Genomic DNA, 17,751 nt, shown 5'->3' on the forward strand with positions numbered 1-17,751 from the left:
ACTGTTTATTCACCTTAAATCTAGTGATAGCATACGACTAGTGGTGGGTCAGATGGAAAAAAAAAAAAAGTGCATAATGGTTAGGAAATAGAGAAAATTTTTCAAGAACTTGGTGCTCCTGAATAAAAATATGCCTTTAAGCCCCGCTTACAGTGTTTTTATAAGTTTTCCCTTTCACTTGTAAGCAGCTCTAAATAGAACAAGATTTAAATGTTACACTGGAATGAGTTAAGATGTCTGTCTCCTTACATTTGAGTAAAGTACTTATTTGAGTAAAGTACTTATTTGAGTAGTTTTCATGACTTAACGTGAGTGTTATAAAACAATATATACATGTAAATCAACTGAGAACTCCCCATGAGAGCTTCTCTAAATGCAAAAAAATAATTATAGAATTCTACTGGGAAAAGAGAAAATGGAATTCCAGGAATTGTGCTTACTGCAGAAGAGCTAAGTTACTAGAAACTACTTATTATAAAGCTTATACTACAGTTTTAAAAAGCTAGTGACACTTTTTTAAACAATCCCTTCATGAAAAAGGATGGTAATGACACTGCTGGCTGTTCTACCTCAAGAGGGAATTTTCCATCGGCCAGCAAAACCCTGAATCTATATCATTGTTCAGATGTGTTTATAGAAGTATCAGAATACCCTTGGCACATTGAGAAACCAATAGGGCACATTTCAAGATCACAGATTTTTTTAGTTGAAATTCTGGGGTAATTTTCTCTTCCACATAAAAGAACTGTGTTTCAAGATCAGCTTCATTAGAGCGGTCTGCTGGGATTTGATGTTTTTTATTTTCTTACAGAAGAGAACTTATTTCTTGAAGAGGAGCACCATCTCCTCACACATTAAATGAGCAAACGTACAATTGTTCCCCCTAGTTTTAATTTGCATTTTATCATTACAACTAGATTAGAATTTTATGCATCGCATCATTATTTAGAAAGAAGTTGCTTTTATATTTTCCAAAATTTCTGAATAAAACCAAAGCCACTCTTATATTTTTTTCGTTACTACTTCTAATAACATATATCAATATTGATACAAAAATAAAGCCTCCTGAAATTTGTTTAACTGTCTTACCAGACCTTCAGGACTATTTAGAACTAAAAAAAAAAAGTCTAAATTTTAAAAGGACTTCTCCAGTCCTTAAAGAAATTCACAGCTGAGGTGGGAGGGTTACAAAGCAGGAAATAAAGCCATGATTTCCTTAATTTAAAGCATGTTTCATTGGCAAGGCATAGAATACAGAATCCATATTTGAGAATAGTACTTATATATAATGACAGAATAAGTTTTTTAGAAGGGGACCTTTGCTTATCATCTTGTTCAGCTACTGCTAAAATGTGGCCAAATTCAGAGTCACATCAGGTCACACGAGGCCCTATGCAGTTTTGTGATGAATATCTCCAAGGATGGAGAATCCTTGACATCTCTGGACAGCTTGTTCCAATATTTCATTATGTTCATCATGCACACTTTTTCTCATAATATTTCATCAGCATTCCTTTTGCTGCAGCATGTGTCTGTTGTCTCTCATCCTTCTGCTGTGAACCTTGGAGCCGATCTGGCTCTATCTTCTCTACAGTCTCCATCTTGTGGCTGTAGAGAGCAAGCAGGAGCCTTCTGAGCTCTATCCAGGCTGAGCAAGCCCAGTTCAGCCCCTCCTCATTTATCAAGTGCTCTCCTACCCCTGAGCATACTGCTGGCTCTTCACTGGACTCCCTGCATGTCCTTCCTACAACACTGGGCAGCGTAAACCAGACACAAAGCTCCAGGTGTTGTCCCACAGGTTGATTAAAGAGGAATGATCACTTCCTTCAACCTGTTGGTGAGGCCCATATTAAATTCAGCCCAGAATTTAGCTAGGCATTTTTATGCTGGCTGGGCACACATAGAATTCATGAGGGTTTAGGGAGTGTTTACACTTTCTAGCACAGCAGGACTTTCCCATGTCTCTGTGGACAGCACACAACAGTGAAGGTCTTTCCATACCCATGGTACTTTTGTTGAGGTCTCTGAGCTGCACGTACAGGTAGAATGAAAGCACAAAACAAAAGTATGATTTGGATTTAAAAAAGTAGATCATTTAAGATCTAGTGCCGATAGAATAGGTCATCTATACTTAAAAATTGGTCAGACTCAGAAATTGGAAAAAAAAAAAAAGCATTACTGAAAAAATGCAGCCCTAATGAAAAGTTTGTAATTCTAATAGTCAGCATATCAATGCAAACAAAACTGAGTTGCTACACTCTTATCCTTTCCCTGCTGAACAGGATGCCTGTTGCATTAATCATGATAATTTATCTTGGTCAAGAATTGAAATAAAAAACCCCTCAAATTATTTCACAGTAGGCCAATAAAAGCAAAGAGAGGAATGTTATCTTTAGGCACAACTGTTACATTGTTTTCTGTTTGGATCGTCATCTACAGCCTCACTGAAAACTAATCGAAAAAATCATGAAAGTTAATCTTTTAGTTCAATGAGTTTAGAATCAGATCCTTAGAGGTACAACTTTTATGCATGTCCTAGTAATTAGTATTACAGAGAAATGAAGAAATAGCTGTTAATCACGCTCCAAAAGATAGTGTTTAGAACTTTTTTTTTTTTCTGTTGCAGAAAACAAATATACTCTCTAACAGACTGTAATGAGCTGGCCAAGCTAGTTTAAAATATCAGCTGTCTTTTTTGTTCAACAAAGTATAAAAAAAGAGTCTCCTGACACATATTCTATATCCCTTGAGGTCCAATTTTCCGACTAATAGACCTTTTTTTCTTCCCTTTGCCTTTAAAGACTGAGATTTCCAGGCCCTCTAGAGCATCCTACTGCATTTTCTAACCTTTAGAAACAAGCTGGAAGGCTGACAGACATTTTTTCATTTTCCTCTATTCTGCAAGAAAGCAAAAACCTTTCAGGACCACAAATCTTGTAATTTAAATTTTATAATAATAAATTAATATATTTAAAATCTGTTCATTTATTAGTTCTTTTATTCATTCCAAAAACTGATTCCCAGTACTTGCATAAATTGAAAATAATTTTAGAAATCTAACAGCAGAAAAGAAGAATTCCACTAGATATCCCATATTAAATACAACAACAATAAACTTTGAAATACATACAAAATAGTGATAGTGTCCCCTGAGCAGCTGTCTCCTACGGTGGATTTCATAGAGGTAAGTGGAGTTTTGAACACCATTTAACTCATAAAGTCATCTGTAGGGTTATGGTATCAGAGAGGATGCACAAAAATGCCTGTGAACCATCCAACATGCTGCAGAATCAGTTTCAGCTCCAGCCCTGCTTTATCAGGATAGTTTATCCTGGTCCAACAGTGACACAGGGAATGTCTGCAGATGCGTATTCACATGGAAAAAGAAGATCCTGGAAACTTTGAAAACGACCCTCAAAGCACCATGACAGCACAGAGTGCGGGATGGGGCAAATATGAAGTTTGATTCGGAAAGTGTGAATGTGAATTCCCAACTTATTGGCACCGCACTTGGATTCTGGACTAGCAAACTCTTCCCTTTAAGCATATCACATGAATTGGAAATGTTCATATCCAAGTGTAAAATCTTCTGTTATGGTCTTTAACAGAACATTATCTGAAGATGTGCTATATGGATCTTTTCATGCATTTGTCACTAAAATGAAACTTCTGCAAAATTCTGTAGGCCCTAAAGTACACTGTCCAAAAGGGTGAAAACTCCACCTTACCTATAGGTCACATTTCTGACATAAGCTATATGGACAGATGCAAAACTTTGTAACTACAGCCTTTCATTCAACACAGGCACATTTAGAGTATACTGATTCATACTCAGTAATGCAGAACTGCAAATTTTCATTTGAAACTTACTTTGGTTGCTTCTGTAATAACAGGATATAAGTTTGGAAAACTATATTTTTGTTTCCACAAAAATGGACGTTGGAAAACATTTTGGACAGAAAAATTCACATTCTTCTGGTCTAACTTGATATTAATTGTAAGGCTGTACATGAAAATGCACATTTAAGTTACATACTAAAATCCATGGTATGTAACCATGGGAAAGGATAGATAAAAAAAATATTCAGACAAGAGGAATGAAAGTTAAGCCACTCCTTTTTCTGTAGTTTATAGACAAATATTTTTCCTTAACTGTTATTTTACTATCCATCATCTGGAAAAGATTCTAAACTATTGAAAAATCTATTACAATTAAAAGTGAAAACATTTCCTCATTCTAGTTTTGTTTACTTCTCAAACTGACAGATGATCAAACCTACATTTTTTTTGAATAGTGACAAATTAATTAGACAGAAATACATTCTCCACATCTTTTTGGATGACTACTTTTGGATGACACAAATTATTATCTGAAAGTATCTTTTCCTCTTCTTTCCTTATAAGTCTCAGTAACTGGGTTGGTCTCATTCTACATAAATACTTTTTTTTTTTTTTCAGATTAGTCCCTTCCACTGCATAAAAAAGTGAAGATTCAACCTATTCAGCTCTTAGAATCAATGAGTAAAAGCAGGCATTGAAAATTGTAGTTCCATTCATTAGTAATATTACTTACTATAACACCTTTTACTAAATAGAATCTGTGTTCATCCAGTGCTATAAAAAGCCATGCTCTGAACTGCATACGTTGCAAAAATTTGGATGGACAGCATACCTTGGCAAAATCCATGGACAGGATTCAAAATGTAAGGAGATTGTAGTACCTGATCTCTTTGAACAGCATTGTTAATTAACTTCAAGCTTTGCCCAGCCTCCATGATTCACTACTTTCATGAGAAATCTATTTCTGCTGAAAATCTTTCTCAAAACACAATGATGCCAAAGCAGAGTTTCTGAGTAAAGGCTTGTTGGCATCCTAAGTATGGTTTCCATTTTTCTAAAATGTAGCAAAATGGAGTTTATCATCCTGTTCCTCACAATTTTCTCTTTTATGAAGAACTCCCTACCTGACTTTCAAATATAAAACATGTTGATTGTTTTGAAGTAAGGACAGTGAATTGAAGCAACTGGGTAAGCCACAATTGGTCTTTTCCCTCACCTCCTCACATCATGGCACATTATACATCCACAGTCTTTCCCATGAACTTTATTTGCTTTATTTCTTGTCTAAAGAAACAACATGGGTCTCTCATAAGCCTGCCTTACATTTCTTTGTTTAAGGATCAAATCCTACAAAACATCAATCTTCAAGCAAATGAGAAAAATGTAATAATTTTCCTTTAATGAAAACATGGGGGACACTAATGCTAGTATTAAATATCTTTACAACACACTTTTTAGTGTCTTTTAGTTTAATTACACAGAGTTTAACAAGATAAACACAATCATAGATGACTAAAATATGTAATGCCTTTGGTTGAAGTATGCCACTCATTTGACCGAAAGATTAACTATAGATATTTGAAATGAGTAGTTATTATGGTACTCTTTCAGTATACTACTTTTACTATATATTACGTGCACCACTTAGGAGAATTTAATTTGTGTTGTTTCTTTCATTAAGGGGAAGTTGCCACTAAAACAAGCCTTTTTTTCAAAATAGTTGCCTTTTTTGAGTTTTATTGTCCCATAATTAACCAGTGTATGTGCTATTCACACAAGAGTGCCAAGTCACTGTGATCAGCTCCAAGCAAAGTTCAAGTGAGGGCTAACGATGTCTTAAACTTTTATGGAGGAGAAATATGGCAAAGTTAGTGGCTGTGATCCTGTGATGCAAACAGATTGAAGTGAACTTAACCAAACTGCCCTCAGAGATGTAGCTTCAACAACATTACATGCTGCTGTGAAAGAAAGGACAACCTAAGGTCACCTATTTTTACCTGGGTGCTTTGGAAAATGGCCTGTTACATATACTGCTAGGATGTGGGATTTCTTTGCTTTTAAAATGTCTGCTTTGACATTGCAATTTACTATTAGAAATGTGGCTCTCTGCTTTGAAGGAAATATGAAATGGAAACAACACCCCAAAACAGAAAGGATTTGGTAACACTAAAACAGGATGAAGCGTTCTAAATTCTGGGTGAGCAGCTAGAGATGTTTTATAATAAAACAGCTTTCTTGAAGCTGTTTCATCATCTCTGTAATGATGAATTTTTATAAGGGAAGTATTTGGCTGTGTTTAGATGGTATTTTACACCCAAAGTCAAAAAACTGATTTAAAAAAACCCGGGTGAATCTATGAGGATGGAACTTTCATTAAATCTTACTGAAATCCCTGTAAAGATGCAATAAACTCTCCAAATAAACCACAATGCTGTGTGGTGACTTTCAATGACTTTTAAATTACAACCACAGAAAAAATATCCCTATAACCTTCTATGGAATGTACAGATCAGGGGAGGTAAGCACAACTTTTGGATTTCCAACTTAGATCATATCTGGTGTGACTTTTCGGATTAGTCAAGTACCCACATGTCCAACTCCATCAGCTCACAGACTGCTGCAGACACTCCACACATTAGAAAGCAGGGTAGGTTTTTGGGTGGAGTTGGTCTTTTTTGGGTTGGTGGGGTTTGTTTTTTTTTTTTTTTTTTTTTTTTTTTGAGAAACCTAAAAATTTTTTTGTCAGTTTTGAAAATTCTCCATGTTAATCTCACTTTATAATCCAGTGATAGATTTACAAGAAGAATGAAATATTTCATGACATTCATTTCCATGTATTAAGTGATATTAAAATGATCATTAGAGAAGAGGGAGACAGCTAACAGAACTGCAGTCTATATATAGACATTGGTTCTTCCATTTCATCAGAGAATATATTAAATGTCACATTCTGTTGCACAGCCAATTAGAGAGGTAAGCATGACAAAAAAGAGTTTTCCTGCTGGTTTTGTTACCAGCACAGCATGGTATCAAAAAAAGAGACAGGGCTACCCAGCCAGGAACAGACTGCAGTAGCACTAAAATATTTTAGCCTTGAACTAAGAAAAAAATGCAAATACAAAGCAGTTAATTTTAAAACATATATATTATTGGCTAAAATTCTGAAGAGCTAATAATTTGATCTCATATTTAAGTACAAGACATCTGCAGAAGGAAGCAAACTATGGATTTTGCCTGCCAGAATAATATGCTAAAATGAGATATAAGTAAGAAAACTGAATAATGCTGAACCAAGTATTAGACAATATAAAATTTTAAAACAAAAATTGTTCTGAAAAACACTAAAAGATAATGTGTAAACAAGTCTTCTTTGGCTCTCAACCTTTCCAAATGACATAATAATTATTTTAACCTAATGCCCTGTGCAGATGACACTGGAATTATCATTTACATCCATTTTGTTTTAAGGATATTTTAATTAATGAAGCAGTATGTAATTCTACCTAGTAAATACAATCACCATTAATCAAGATGAAACTACCATGTTCATCATCTAGAAGGTAAAGCAAGACAATTTTCTCAAAAACAGTTTAAAACACTGGGAAAAAAAGCAAGCATAAGAAAACAAGCAAAATGAATCCCAAGAGACATCAGCATATTTTCTTTAAAATGCCTTAGCACAGAGTCTCAATAAAATATATACATTTTTCTTCTTCTATTTCTAGTTTAAGCAAAGAGAAAGAATGTCAATATCTTCCTTACAATAAATCAGATTTTTTTTTTATGAGGAGGAAGATGATGAGAAAAAACAAAAGAATCTTATAACAGGGAATCCTAAACTCAGTTTAGAACTGAACTGAATGAAAATTTAGCACTGAAAAGTTTTGCGCAGGCAGGGCAAATCTTTTATATTGAACAATGCTAAATCTAGAAGGTATGTAATTACTTTAGAGCTGTATAATGCAAAATTACTTTTATTGCTACTGAGCACGTAAAATTTAGGCTTTTTTCTCCTAAAATGTGTATTTCCATATTTTTTTCTGTGTTTTCAAAGATAAGTGATGCAGTGATGCAGTTTTGCTGACAAAACAATTGCATTAATGAGCTGTTCTTTTTGTTAAGACAACTGAGGAGCCTTTGATACACTGAGAGCAGCAGCATGTAAGGCTCTCAAAAAGTTATTAGAGAAGTAACATAAGAAAAGGTGTGAAACAGGGTCGTCCTCTTCCTGGCAACCTGGAGCTTACTACGCAATTCCTTTAGTCTCATGAAGTTTATATTTCAGCCATTGGCTTGCCTAATCTTACAGCACAAGCAACAGAAAGATAGAGAGATCTGCTTCAAATACCAGAGAAAATAGTAAATACTTTTTTCTTTTCTCCTCAATTAGTTATCTACACATTTCATCCAACAACTGTGTTTATGGGATAAAGTAGCTGAAGTGACAACTACATGTATTGCATCTCTCCTGTGTTCCTTGTTGAAAGGATTTAATACAGATTAAAGATCATGAGGCTTTCAACTTGAAAAATCGGTGTTTCTCATACCTTTTGTTTGATGATCATGTCGTTGATGTCATCAAGATCACCTACTTTCACTCTCTGAGATTTTATCTCTCGATCCAGTCGAGAAAGCCAGTCAGTGAGTTCTGCCCATGCCTTATTGAAGTCAGCCAAGGCTGGAACCTCCAAAAGCACAGAAGATGGCATTTCTGGTTTGAAGGTGGTGGTTTCCTTGGTTACCCTGGTTTGTGTATCCACAGCAACAGTTTCACCAGGAGTTACTGAAAGGGGGGGAAAAAAAAAAGAAAGGAAAAAAAAAGCTAAAATTACTGAATAAATGAACTATGATAAATGTTTATTTCACTATTTCAGAATTTATCCCATAGAAAGGAGAAGATAGAAATAAGCCTATTTCTTGATATTATCTCTACTGAAAATATGAAAATCAAAACAAAGAGAAAATATGAATTAATTTTTTTTCCCCGCAGTATTTCTTTTATAATATCTGCTTAACATCCAGCATTCTCAGCAAATTCAAATTCCATCCTTAGAAGACCAGTTGGACCTAGTAACACTAGCAAAATCCACAGTGTAATAAGAACCCCTTGCTAAAGGTTGCTGAAGCATGAATAATTTTCCAAAAATCTAGTAATGTGGTCAGGTCTCTGTGTGCCAGAAGACAGATTGGAAAAAGTTGGTTACACTATGCAACACACCATAGCATGACCATGTATTTAGAAAAAAGTTTCCTCCACTGTGTCAGTGTCTCTCTGTAGCTGTGAAATTGTCTGACCAAAAATCTTTTCACTTACTGCTATCACCAAGTGCTTTCCCATAGGATCTGTGGCCAATATGGAAGCTCATACAACAAGAAATTCAGCTTTGACTAATTGTTTACTCTTCCACCTCATAACTTAAAAATATTATGTGCTATTATTTGGGTATTTGGGAATTTTTTTGCCTTCTTTTGAAGAAAAAAGACACATCTTCTTAATGTCTTTTCCTGATCAATTAGCTCTGGGTTTTAAATAATCTGCAAATTATTCATTGCTTGGAATCAGGAAGTACCCAACACTAAAGCACAGTTCCTTTCTTTGCAGCAAAAAGGATGAGAGGTGCCACAGTCAGAAACCATTGGACAGAGAAGTATGGGACATAAAATCATTCAGAAGTTCAAGACTGATTTTTTCTCCTTGATTTTTGCTATTTACAAAGAGATGGCTATGAACTGTTGGGCTAATTTTGTCCTTCAGTTAACGATGCAAAAGCAATTCCTCATGCACAATTTTATTGCAGATGAGGCTACACTTAATTATATTTTGGAGTTTTTTTCTCATTTTTTAAAAAGATCAACTAAAGAAGAAAAACTAAAACAGAGAAAACAGAAGAGCACAAGGCATTGCTTTACTGAGGTTCTACAGTATTAGAAAAGTAACTAAATACCTACACTTTAAAATCTCTATCTGAATCAGCTGTAGAAGTAGCAAAAACTAAACCAGGAAGGCTGAAAAAAAAGCTCTGTGGAATGTGTTCTACATTTTCTAGCACGGAACCACCAAATATTAATTTCTAAAGCCCCAAAATGATGCTTTTAGCATTTTTCCCAGTCTTCTTACAAAGCAGAGAAAAACAGTTTCTTGCCCTCTTCCTGTGAGATTGCTTGTCTTCAACAAAAGCAAACCATAACACCAAAACAATGTAACCCCAAGCACAGTAAGCTTTTTTGTTTTGTTTTTTTCTTGCTATTACTTCTGAGAGTCGAATGATTTTCCATTGACATTCATGCCATTACAGCAAAGTCTGTTTGAAGAATGAAAACAGGTCATAGGTCAGGGTTCAACAATTTGTCCACAAAGCCAAGGCCTCATATTTCCTCTGTGACTTCAGAGATTCTTAGACAATGGGCAAACACTTGCCTAATTTGGTATTCACATAGGTTAAACAGAAGTTGTCTCATCTCAGAGGAAATTTTTCTCCTCATCAGTATTCAGGTAAACTGAAGAACAATTTTCTAAACTGGGACATCCATCAGTAGACTTAGAGTGTCTGTGAAGACTGCCTGGCATCTCTTTGCATCTCACATATTTTGACCTGAGTACACAATCACAAGTTTACCAATTAATGTCTATTTATTTATTTTTCCCCCAGTGGCAGTCATTTCAGAAAAGGGTGTTTTTAATCTTCTAATGTTTATGGGGTTACTGATCTGGATTTTGGCTTATGGGTTTGGGGTTTTTTTTTGTCCATTGGGCTGGTTTTTGTGTGACAAAAATCAAACAATCAAATAATTGTTTGATTATTTTCGTGGTTTTTTCCTTGATGTAGTACTTTTGCATCAAGAAACTTAAAATATTACAAAAAAGATTGCAAGGTACTAGCAGAACTGCAACAATCCAGTATAATATCTTCTCTAAAAACTTCAAGATCTACCACTATCTACCATCATCTTCTAAGGATGGCAATAATCTGTTCCTCTTTGACTGACCATTAGAATATTTGAGTTATCAAATTATTTATAAATATGACCTTTAGAAAGTGTTCATAAAATGTTTCACTTCTGACATTTATCTCAGAATAAAGATGCCACTTAGAACAGTATCTATCCCTTATTTCTCTTTGTTTATGCTTGCATAGATATGACACAGCTCATTTAACAGAACTGCATAAATGAGCGACTAAAAATAATAGACAAATATAAATCAGCATTATTAACACAATAAGTAGCAACAGATCTCATTCTGAAAAAAATTATCCGGAACTGCACAGACAGTTTCTGTGACTCAAAGGGGACAGTTTGTTGCTTTTGGTTTTGATGGGGTCTTTTTATTATTAGTTTGGTTTTCCTTTTTTTCTCTGGACAATTCATTTATAAATACAGAACTTCAATCACTTGATTTTTTTAATTTATTTTTTAATATCTGAGTAATAAACTCCATCCCAGTGAAGCAGGCCACAAAAACAATAAAGGACTTCATCTTTCAACTTATTTAAAGGTTATAATGGTTCACATCTGTGATATGATAAACCTGAAAATCAAAAGGACAATTAGAATTTAAGACATTAAATGACACAAATATAAAGTTTTTAAGATGATTTCTCATTAGCACTTTCTGCTCTTTAACAAAGAAGGAAACAACACAGAACAATGATAGGAGAAAAAACAGAATAATAGGTGTGATTTTTAACTTGTTCTTAAACTTTGAAATACACTGATGAAATTGAGAGTATATCGGTAATTTTTGCATCTTAAAATTAATCTGTAATCTTAAACTTGAAGAATTTGAATAATTGGAACATGTCATGAAATTGAAATTCAAAAATTGAATGTGAACCCAAGTAAACTAGAATGAAGCCGGTTGCAAAGAATTCCCCCCCTCCCTCTTTTACTCTGCTTATTTCAATGTTGTGTTTCAAGAGAGGGTCAAACTGACAAGTCAAAACAAATAAAACTCCTTATTTAGGTACTGAACAGGAACAGAACAGACAGGAAGAATGACAATGCTTTCACAAATGCTTCAAAGCTCTTCAAACACCCTTCTTTCAAGCCACAGTCTTTAAGCAGAGCTGCCTCAGTTCACAGGAATGTTCCAATCATCCTTCGGAACGCTTCTAGTGGTGGTGAAGTTGTAACTGCATCTACTATCAGAGATTTTTGACAAAGGAGAAGGAACACAGTAACTGGATGTGGATTTCAATTCAATTTTCACGTCTAGTCTGGGTTTTTAGTTCCATTGTTAGCAGCACCAATTAAGGGAGACGCCAGCCTTAAATCCTTCCTTCAATGAATAGCAGTAATATACACCCACTAAACTTCGTTCTTGTTTTAGTCAAGGAACCTCAGCTGTATTTTACTCACTCTGAGAAAGCAGAGAAAGGTACCTTTTGGTATACACTCAGATGAATTTGCTATTTTAATGCAGGCAACACCGACTTCTTTAGTGGCAGAACAAGTGAGTATTCCCTCTGTGGGCAAACAAGCAGTTCACTGGCTGGGACATTGCATATCAGGCAGGTTTGGCTTATTTAATGGGAGCTTGTGAGCTTGACTTGGAACAACTAAACTGAACATTACACAGGTGAAATTTTGTCAGCTACTAAAATGCATTTTGCCTTTTTAAATTACTTTTTTCTTATTGTGTGGCATTGCAACCAGTTTTCTACAGGGTTAGAGCATCCACGATTGTATTCTCAAACTCCAAGCAGACTTCTTGGAGAGAGATCTGGGAAGACAGTTCTGAGACTGATTTATTTAGACTTGTTCCAGTGATAAATGAATAGTCTCATCTCTGTCTGCCCTTGAACATCAACGAAATAAAGTTAAGAGTACATTAAGTTCTCCCATTCAGTACAAACCCTCCCTGCAAGGTGCTCACTGCCAGTGACACTTTTTGCAGAGGAGCTACAGCTATCTTCCAGGTATTCCAAGTCATAAAGGTGCTCTGAAAAGAAAATAATAGTGACCAATAGAGCTCTGATTAAATGAATAATATAAATTTATTACCTCAAAAAAGCCCACCAACTTTGAAGTTTGAGAGTAAGGAATGCTTTTTTCTGGCGATCTGAACTCAAAATAAAGTCTTTATGTTGATCAAAAATTATTGCCAACAAAATTCCTCCCACAGCTCTAAATGTGTAAAATATGCATCCTTAGAGCATTGTATCTCAAAGCTAACATTTTCTTAACATTTTAATCAGCTCTTAAAGACAAAAAATCATGTTTCAAAGTGAGTCTTTTCTATTTTAATACAACTGCAGCGTTTGAATATTTAGTAAAAACAATTCCTAGAAAAAGAAGACTTGGTAACTGTATCAGGTATCTTTCATACATAGTAATTTTTCTCAACTATAAATGGGTAAAAGTTTTATACCTAATTTCATGAACACTTAGAGAACATTCACATTATGTGTTACTGTTATCAGTTTAAAATTCAAGTTAAGTGCCTAGACTACCTTTTAATTCTAGAAGTTCTTTACGACTCTTAATAAGTCATTATGGATTATAGATAATTTTAATTATTACAGGTAAAAGAAAAGAAGCTGATAGTTTATGAGATTCTTAATTAAAGTTTAGATCTAAAATAGTCTGTGCAGTGGGATGCAGGGGCTAAAACTAAAGACCCCTTAGAGGTTAAACAGAAAGTAGAAAGTAAAGGTTAAAATGCTTCGGAGAAAAAGAAAAGATTTACAAGTGAATGTGTACTGCTATAGTTGAAAAATAACTACAAAAGCTATGGTTTCTAAAATGTTACTGTTACTATTACTATATTTTTAAACAGCATCAGAACTTTAAAATTAGTAGGAAGATAAGCGTCTACTCTCTCAGACTTTTCTTTCTTTGTCATATGATAGATTTAGTAGAATTTTCTTACCGTCCTCCTTTTTATATCTAGGAGTGTGACTAAGCCATTTATTGTACAATGAATTTTTCCAAGTTCCTCCAAACACAACAGCAAGATGTTTTGATATGTCCTTCACTCAATGTAAAGAAAAACTCTTCTATCATACACACACACAACAGGAATAAGAACACAGAAAATAGGTAGAGTCCACTAAACACTAAAAATTTCAGTAATATAAACCACATAAGTTGGCTTGTGTGTATCGTAATATAAATAAACATTAAGGTGAAGTTAAATTAGTGCTACAAAGCAAAAAATTCACATTGTGACCTGTTGCTGCAAAGAGCTTCTGCAAATACTTTCTGTGTATGCAAGATATCTAGAAGAGGAATGTTAACAGTTTCTTGGTCATAAGAAGTATTTCAAAGTAATTTCCAGGTACAGAAGTTAGAGTTTTAAAAATTGCCCTTTGTAGAAGAGAATCAGGTTGGAGAATACTGGGACAAACCGGACACATATGAAAGAGTCCGTGGATTCTGACGGCATGCACCTGTTGTGTGCAGGGGGATCTGGCAGCAATCATTGCAAGGATTCTTTTCACAAACTTTGATGCGTCATGGCAAAAGATAGAAGTGCCTGAAGACTGGAGGAAAATGTGTCACTTCTGTCTTCAGAAAGGAGGACCCAGAGAATGACAGCTTCACCTCAAACCCTGGGAAAGTGATGGAGTTGTTGGCATCACAGGCTGCATTAGGAGGATCACTGCCAACAGGTGGACAGAGCTGATCCTTCCCCTCTGCTCACCACCTGGAAAACTATCCAGTTCTCAGATGCCTAGCACAAGACAGCTATAGAGCTGCTGAAGAGAGACCAGTAAATGGCCATGATGATTAAAGTACTTAAACCTCTCTTAAATGAGGAAAAGCTTGAGAAAGCAGGAACTGTTCAGCCTATAAAACAGAAGACTCAGGGGGACCTCATGAACATGAATAAATATCTGAAGGGAGGGTGCAGAGAAGGTGGAGCCAGGCTCTTTCCAGCAGCGCCCACCAGTGACAAGAAAATGGGCACAACTGAAACACGGGGGGCTCTCCCTGAATATCACGAAATGCTCTTTGAGTGAGTCCTGCAATGGGTTGAACCAGAGAGTTTGCAGAATCTTCACTTTTGGAAATACTCAAAAGCCACAGAAACATCATCCTGGGTAGCCTCCTCTAGGTTTTCCTGCCTGAGTAGGGGGTTGGACCAGATTACCTCCAGAGGTCCCTTCCAATCTCTGTCTTTCTGTGGTCCTGTACAGTTGTGTTCCCAAACGCTCTCTAAAAACCAATTTGGAAATAGTATAACAGCTGAGAATTCTTTGGGAAGGAAGCAGCTAAGAAAGAAGATAATACATGGGAATAATCCTGGCACAGTGTACGTAAAGGATTCAATTGACTGCTCTACATGAGGAGGAAAAAACCTTCATATGTGCAGCATTTGATTCTAATTAGACTATGACTCGGCCAGGGACAAGTATTACAAAACCAACTGAAGATTGTAATATATATCTGTAAACAGAGGTAGCATTAATCTGCTTGGACCTATTGTTCCATTCAAAGCTTTCTGAAAGATAAACTGCTCTAAAGTTCAGTCTCCTTTTAGTAATATAGCATTGTCATGGCATTCTCCAAGAACCTTTCCTTAGGCAAAGTTCAGCATGATTGATGGGGCCACTAAAAATTGAAAAGCAAAAGGCTATGGTATGAATGGATCACTTTTAGTGAGTGTGAGAATTAAGCAGACAGAAGCTAAAGAAAGGTAGCCCAAGAACCTTTCATATACTTTTCTAAAAAACAGTATTATTTATACCCCTACACAAGGTGTTTATTTTATTCCAAAGGATAAGATTCTTTTTCAGTGAGCAGTTGTTACAAAAGGGTTTCATGAAAATGAATGTTTTGTACTACAGAAGTTGTGGTGCTGTAAAATCAAATTCTGTCACATGCTTGCCTTATAAAAAACGTTGTGACAACATCTGTCACAAATGATGCAAGCACCTCTCAGTATTCCTTTTGTCAGTAAAAGTAACAAGTTCCTTGATTTAGTATGCAGCTTTCAAATGGATGACAATCTACATGACAACAATTTACATTTCCAGTGTACTACTATTGGCATATAACTGAATTTTTGCAGCTAATTCTTTGATATATGAAAAAACCCATGCTGCCAGCAGTTCCAACCTGTACAGTCTCATAAAAATCACCTCTTTTAATTTTTGTAAGATCTATATATTGATTTAACAGGCATAAATTGCTATCCTATTCAAGGGGAACTCTGAAAAAAGGGTGTAAAAATTTTACACAGATACAAAAAATAACAACAAGTCAGTTGAATTCTAGTTTCATTGTAGTTAAAAAAGATATCATAACCTCTTTTAAGAAACTGAAATAATCCGAGCTCAGTTATTAGCTAACTTAATAGAATGAAAGAATCCATGCAAAAATGTCCAAGACTACCCTTATTCTTCAAGTGAAAAATTTGGCAGGATTAAAACCAGCTGCTCAAAGGCAACGTCATCACTGTCACTTTGTTTTGACAAAGGATTTACTGAAACCACTACAAGAATCTTCTGTTCTTCCATCATAATTGTAAAAATATCTTGCCAGGCACTTTTTTGTGAAACCCTTGTCAAGTTTTCTCATACTATGCTTACTTTTCAGGTCAAACTAACCTCAATTTTAGTTTCACCCTTTCACTGCCTTTAGCAACATAAGTGTGGTCTGACCACCAATCTACTATTAAAAAACCCATCAGTAATGCAAATCTCTTTTTGCCTATCTCCACCACTGCATGTCCCCTGCTACTCCACACCGATACAAAGACAGCAGTGTGATATTCCAGTGATAAACTTCATATATATCAGACTAAAGAATTTTACAGCTGGAATAGAAGAGGTTTTCACTGGCCATCTTTTCCCTCTTTTAGCCTTCTATGGTTCAAGGAGCAAGTCCTTCTGTCATTGTCTCATGTCCTCTGGTTAGGGCAGACACCTTTAGAAGCAATTATGAACTTTGTTCCTCACTCCCTGTAGCCTCCACTCTGGCTGGCTGCCTGTTTCTCTGTAGAGCAGACCTAACTCTGAGGCAGCCCCATTCATAACAGAAATAGGAGGAAGAATGTCAAAGACTCAGGTAGGGCATGATCAGGATGTCCCTGAGCACTGCTCCATTCAAAGGAAAAGCTGGCTTGCTTTGCTCTTTTAAAGCGACAGGTCAACAAAGAACAGACAGGTCAAGAGGATTGTGTGCAGAATGACCGATCCCTTTCTACTATTCTAGCCAATTAAAGAGATTTTTACACAATGTAATTGTCAATACACCTAATTACTGCACAAAAAGAAGCAGAATAGAAACATTACTTCTATTTGCACGCTGATGCTATCTGGATAGTCAAATATCACAGTAATTTGGAGTATTGTTACAAAAAGAAGTGGGGGGGGTGGGGAGAGAGAGTTTATAAAACACTGTATGAAAAAGTGATTTAAAGACGTAAAGGTAGAAACTTAGGCAGGAAAACTGAAAAAGGGCATTAACTGCCATTTGATTATGGATACTCTTTTTGCTAGGAACTCTACTCCCTTTTTCCACATCTTCCAGAATAAACTAATCTGAATTTTTGATTCTCTCTGTGTTTTAAAAAATGATAGTTGCCAGATATTTTGAAAATTACCAACACCAGATTGTGTTACCAAGATTATTGGAGCCATATAAAAAAGTCCAACCATAACTGTAACTTAGTTCTGTGTTCTCACCTGATACAGGTTATCAATAACAGTCTGAAGAATTCTACAGTATGCTATCATTTACATTTCATGGGATTTAACCAAAATAAATTCAGCATATCCTGCTGCTACTAACTATTGATCAAGACATTCAATGAAAGAAAACAAGCTGCAAATCTTGCTCCTCAGAAGAAAATACCAGATCATATTTTAAAAATGGAAGAGGTGAATGTGGTCCTTTGAAAGACTAATGATAGCATTAATCTTATTTACATCATAAATCTTGACAGCTGTGCTTTAACAGCTT

General features: G+C 35.4%; 1 protein-coding gene across 11 annotated transcripts in view; it reads right to left on the bottom strand.

The window, feature by feature from the left end:
• The window catches only part of DMD (dystrophin), a 990,047-nt gene that overhangs the window by 312,709 nt on the left and 659,587 nt on the right, over positions 1-17,751 (bottom strand). For all 11 annotated transcript variants that reach the window (XM_066176982.1, XM_066176984.1, XM_066176989.1 and 8 more), the window contains one exon: positions 8,388-8,623. In XM_066176982.1, the coding sequence (XP_066033079.1) occupies positions 8,388-8,623 (236 nt within the window). The remainder of the gene's footprint in view (positions 1-8,387; positions 8,624-17,751) is intronic.

The sequence above is a fragment of the Chamaea fasciata genome, unplaced genomic scaffold, assembly GCF_029207755.1.
Source record: "Chamaea fasciata isolate MVZ Bird 193981 ecotype frontalis unplaced genomic scaffold, bChaFas1.0.hap1 SCAF_2, whole genome shotgun sequence".
Taxonomy (NCBI): domain Eukaryota; kingdom Metazoa; phylum Chordata; class Aves; order Passeriformes; family Sylviidae; genus Chamaea; species Chamaea fasciata.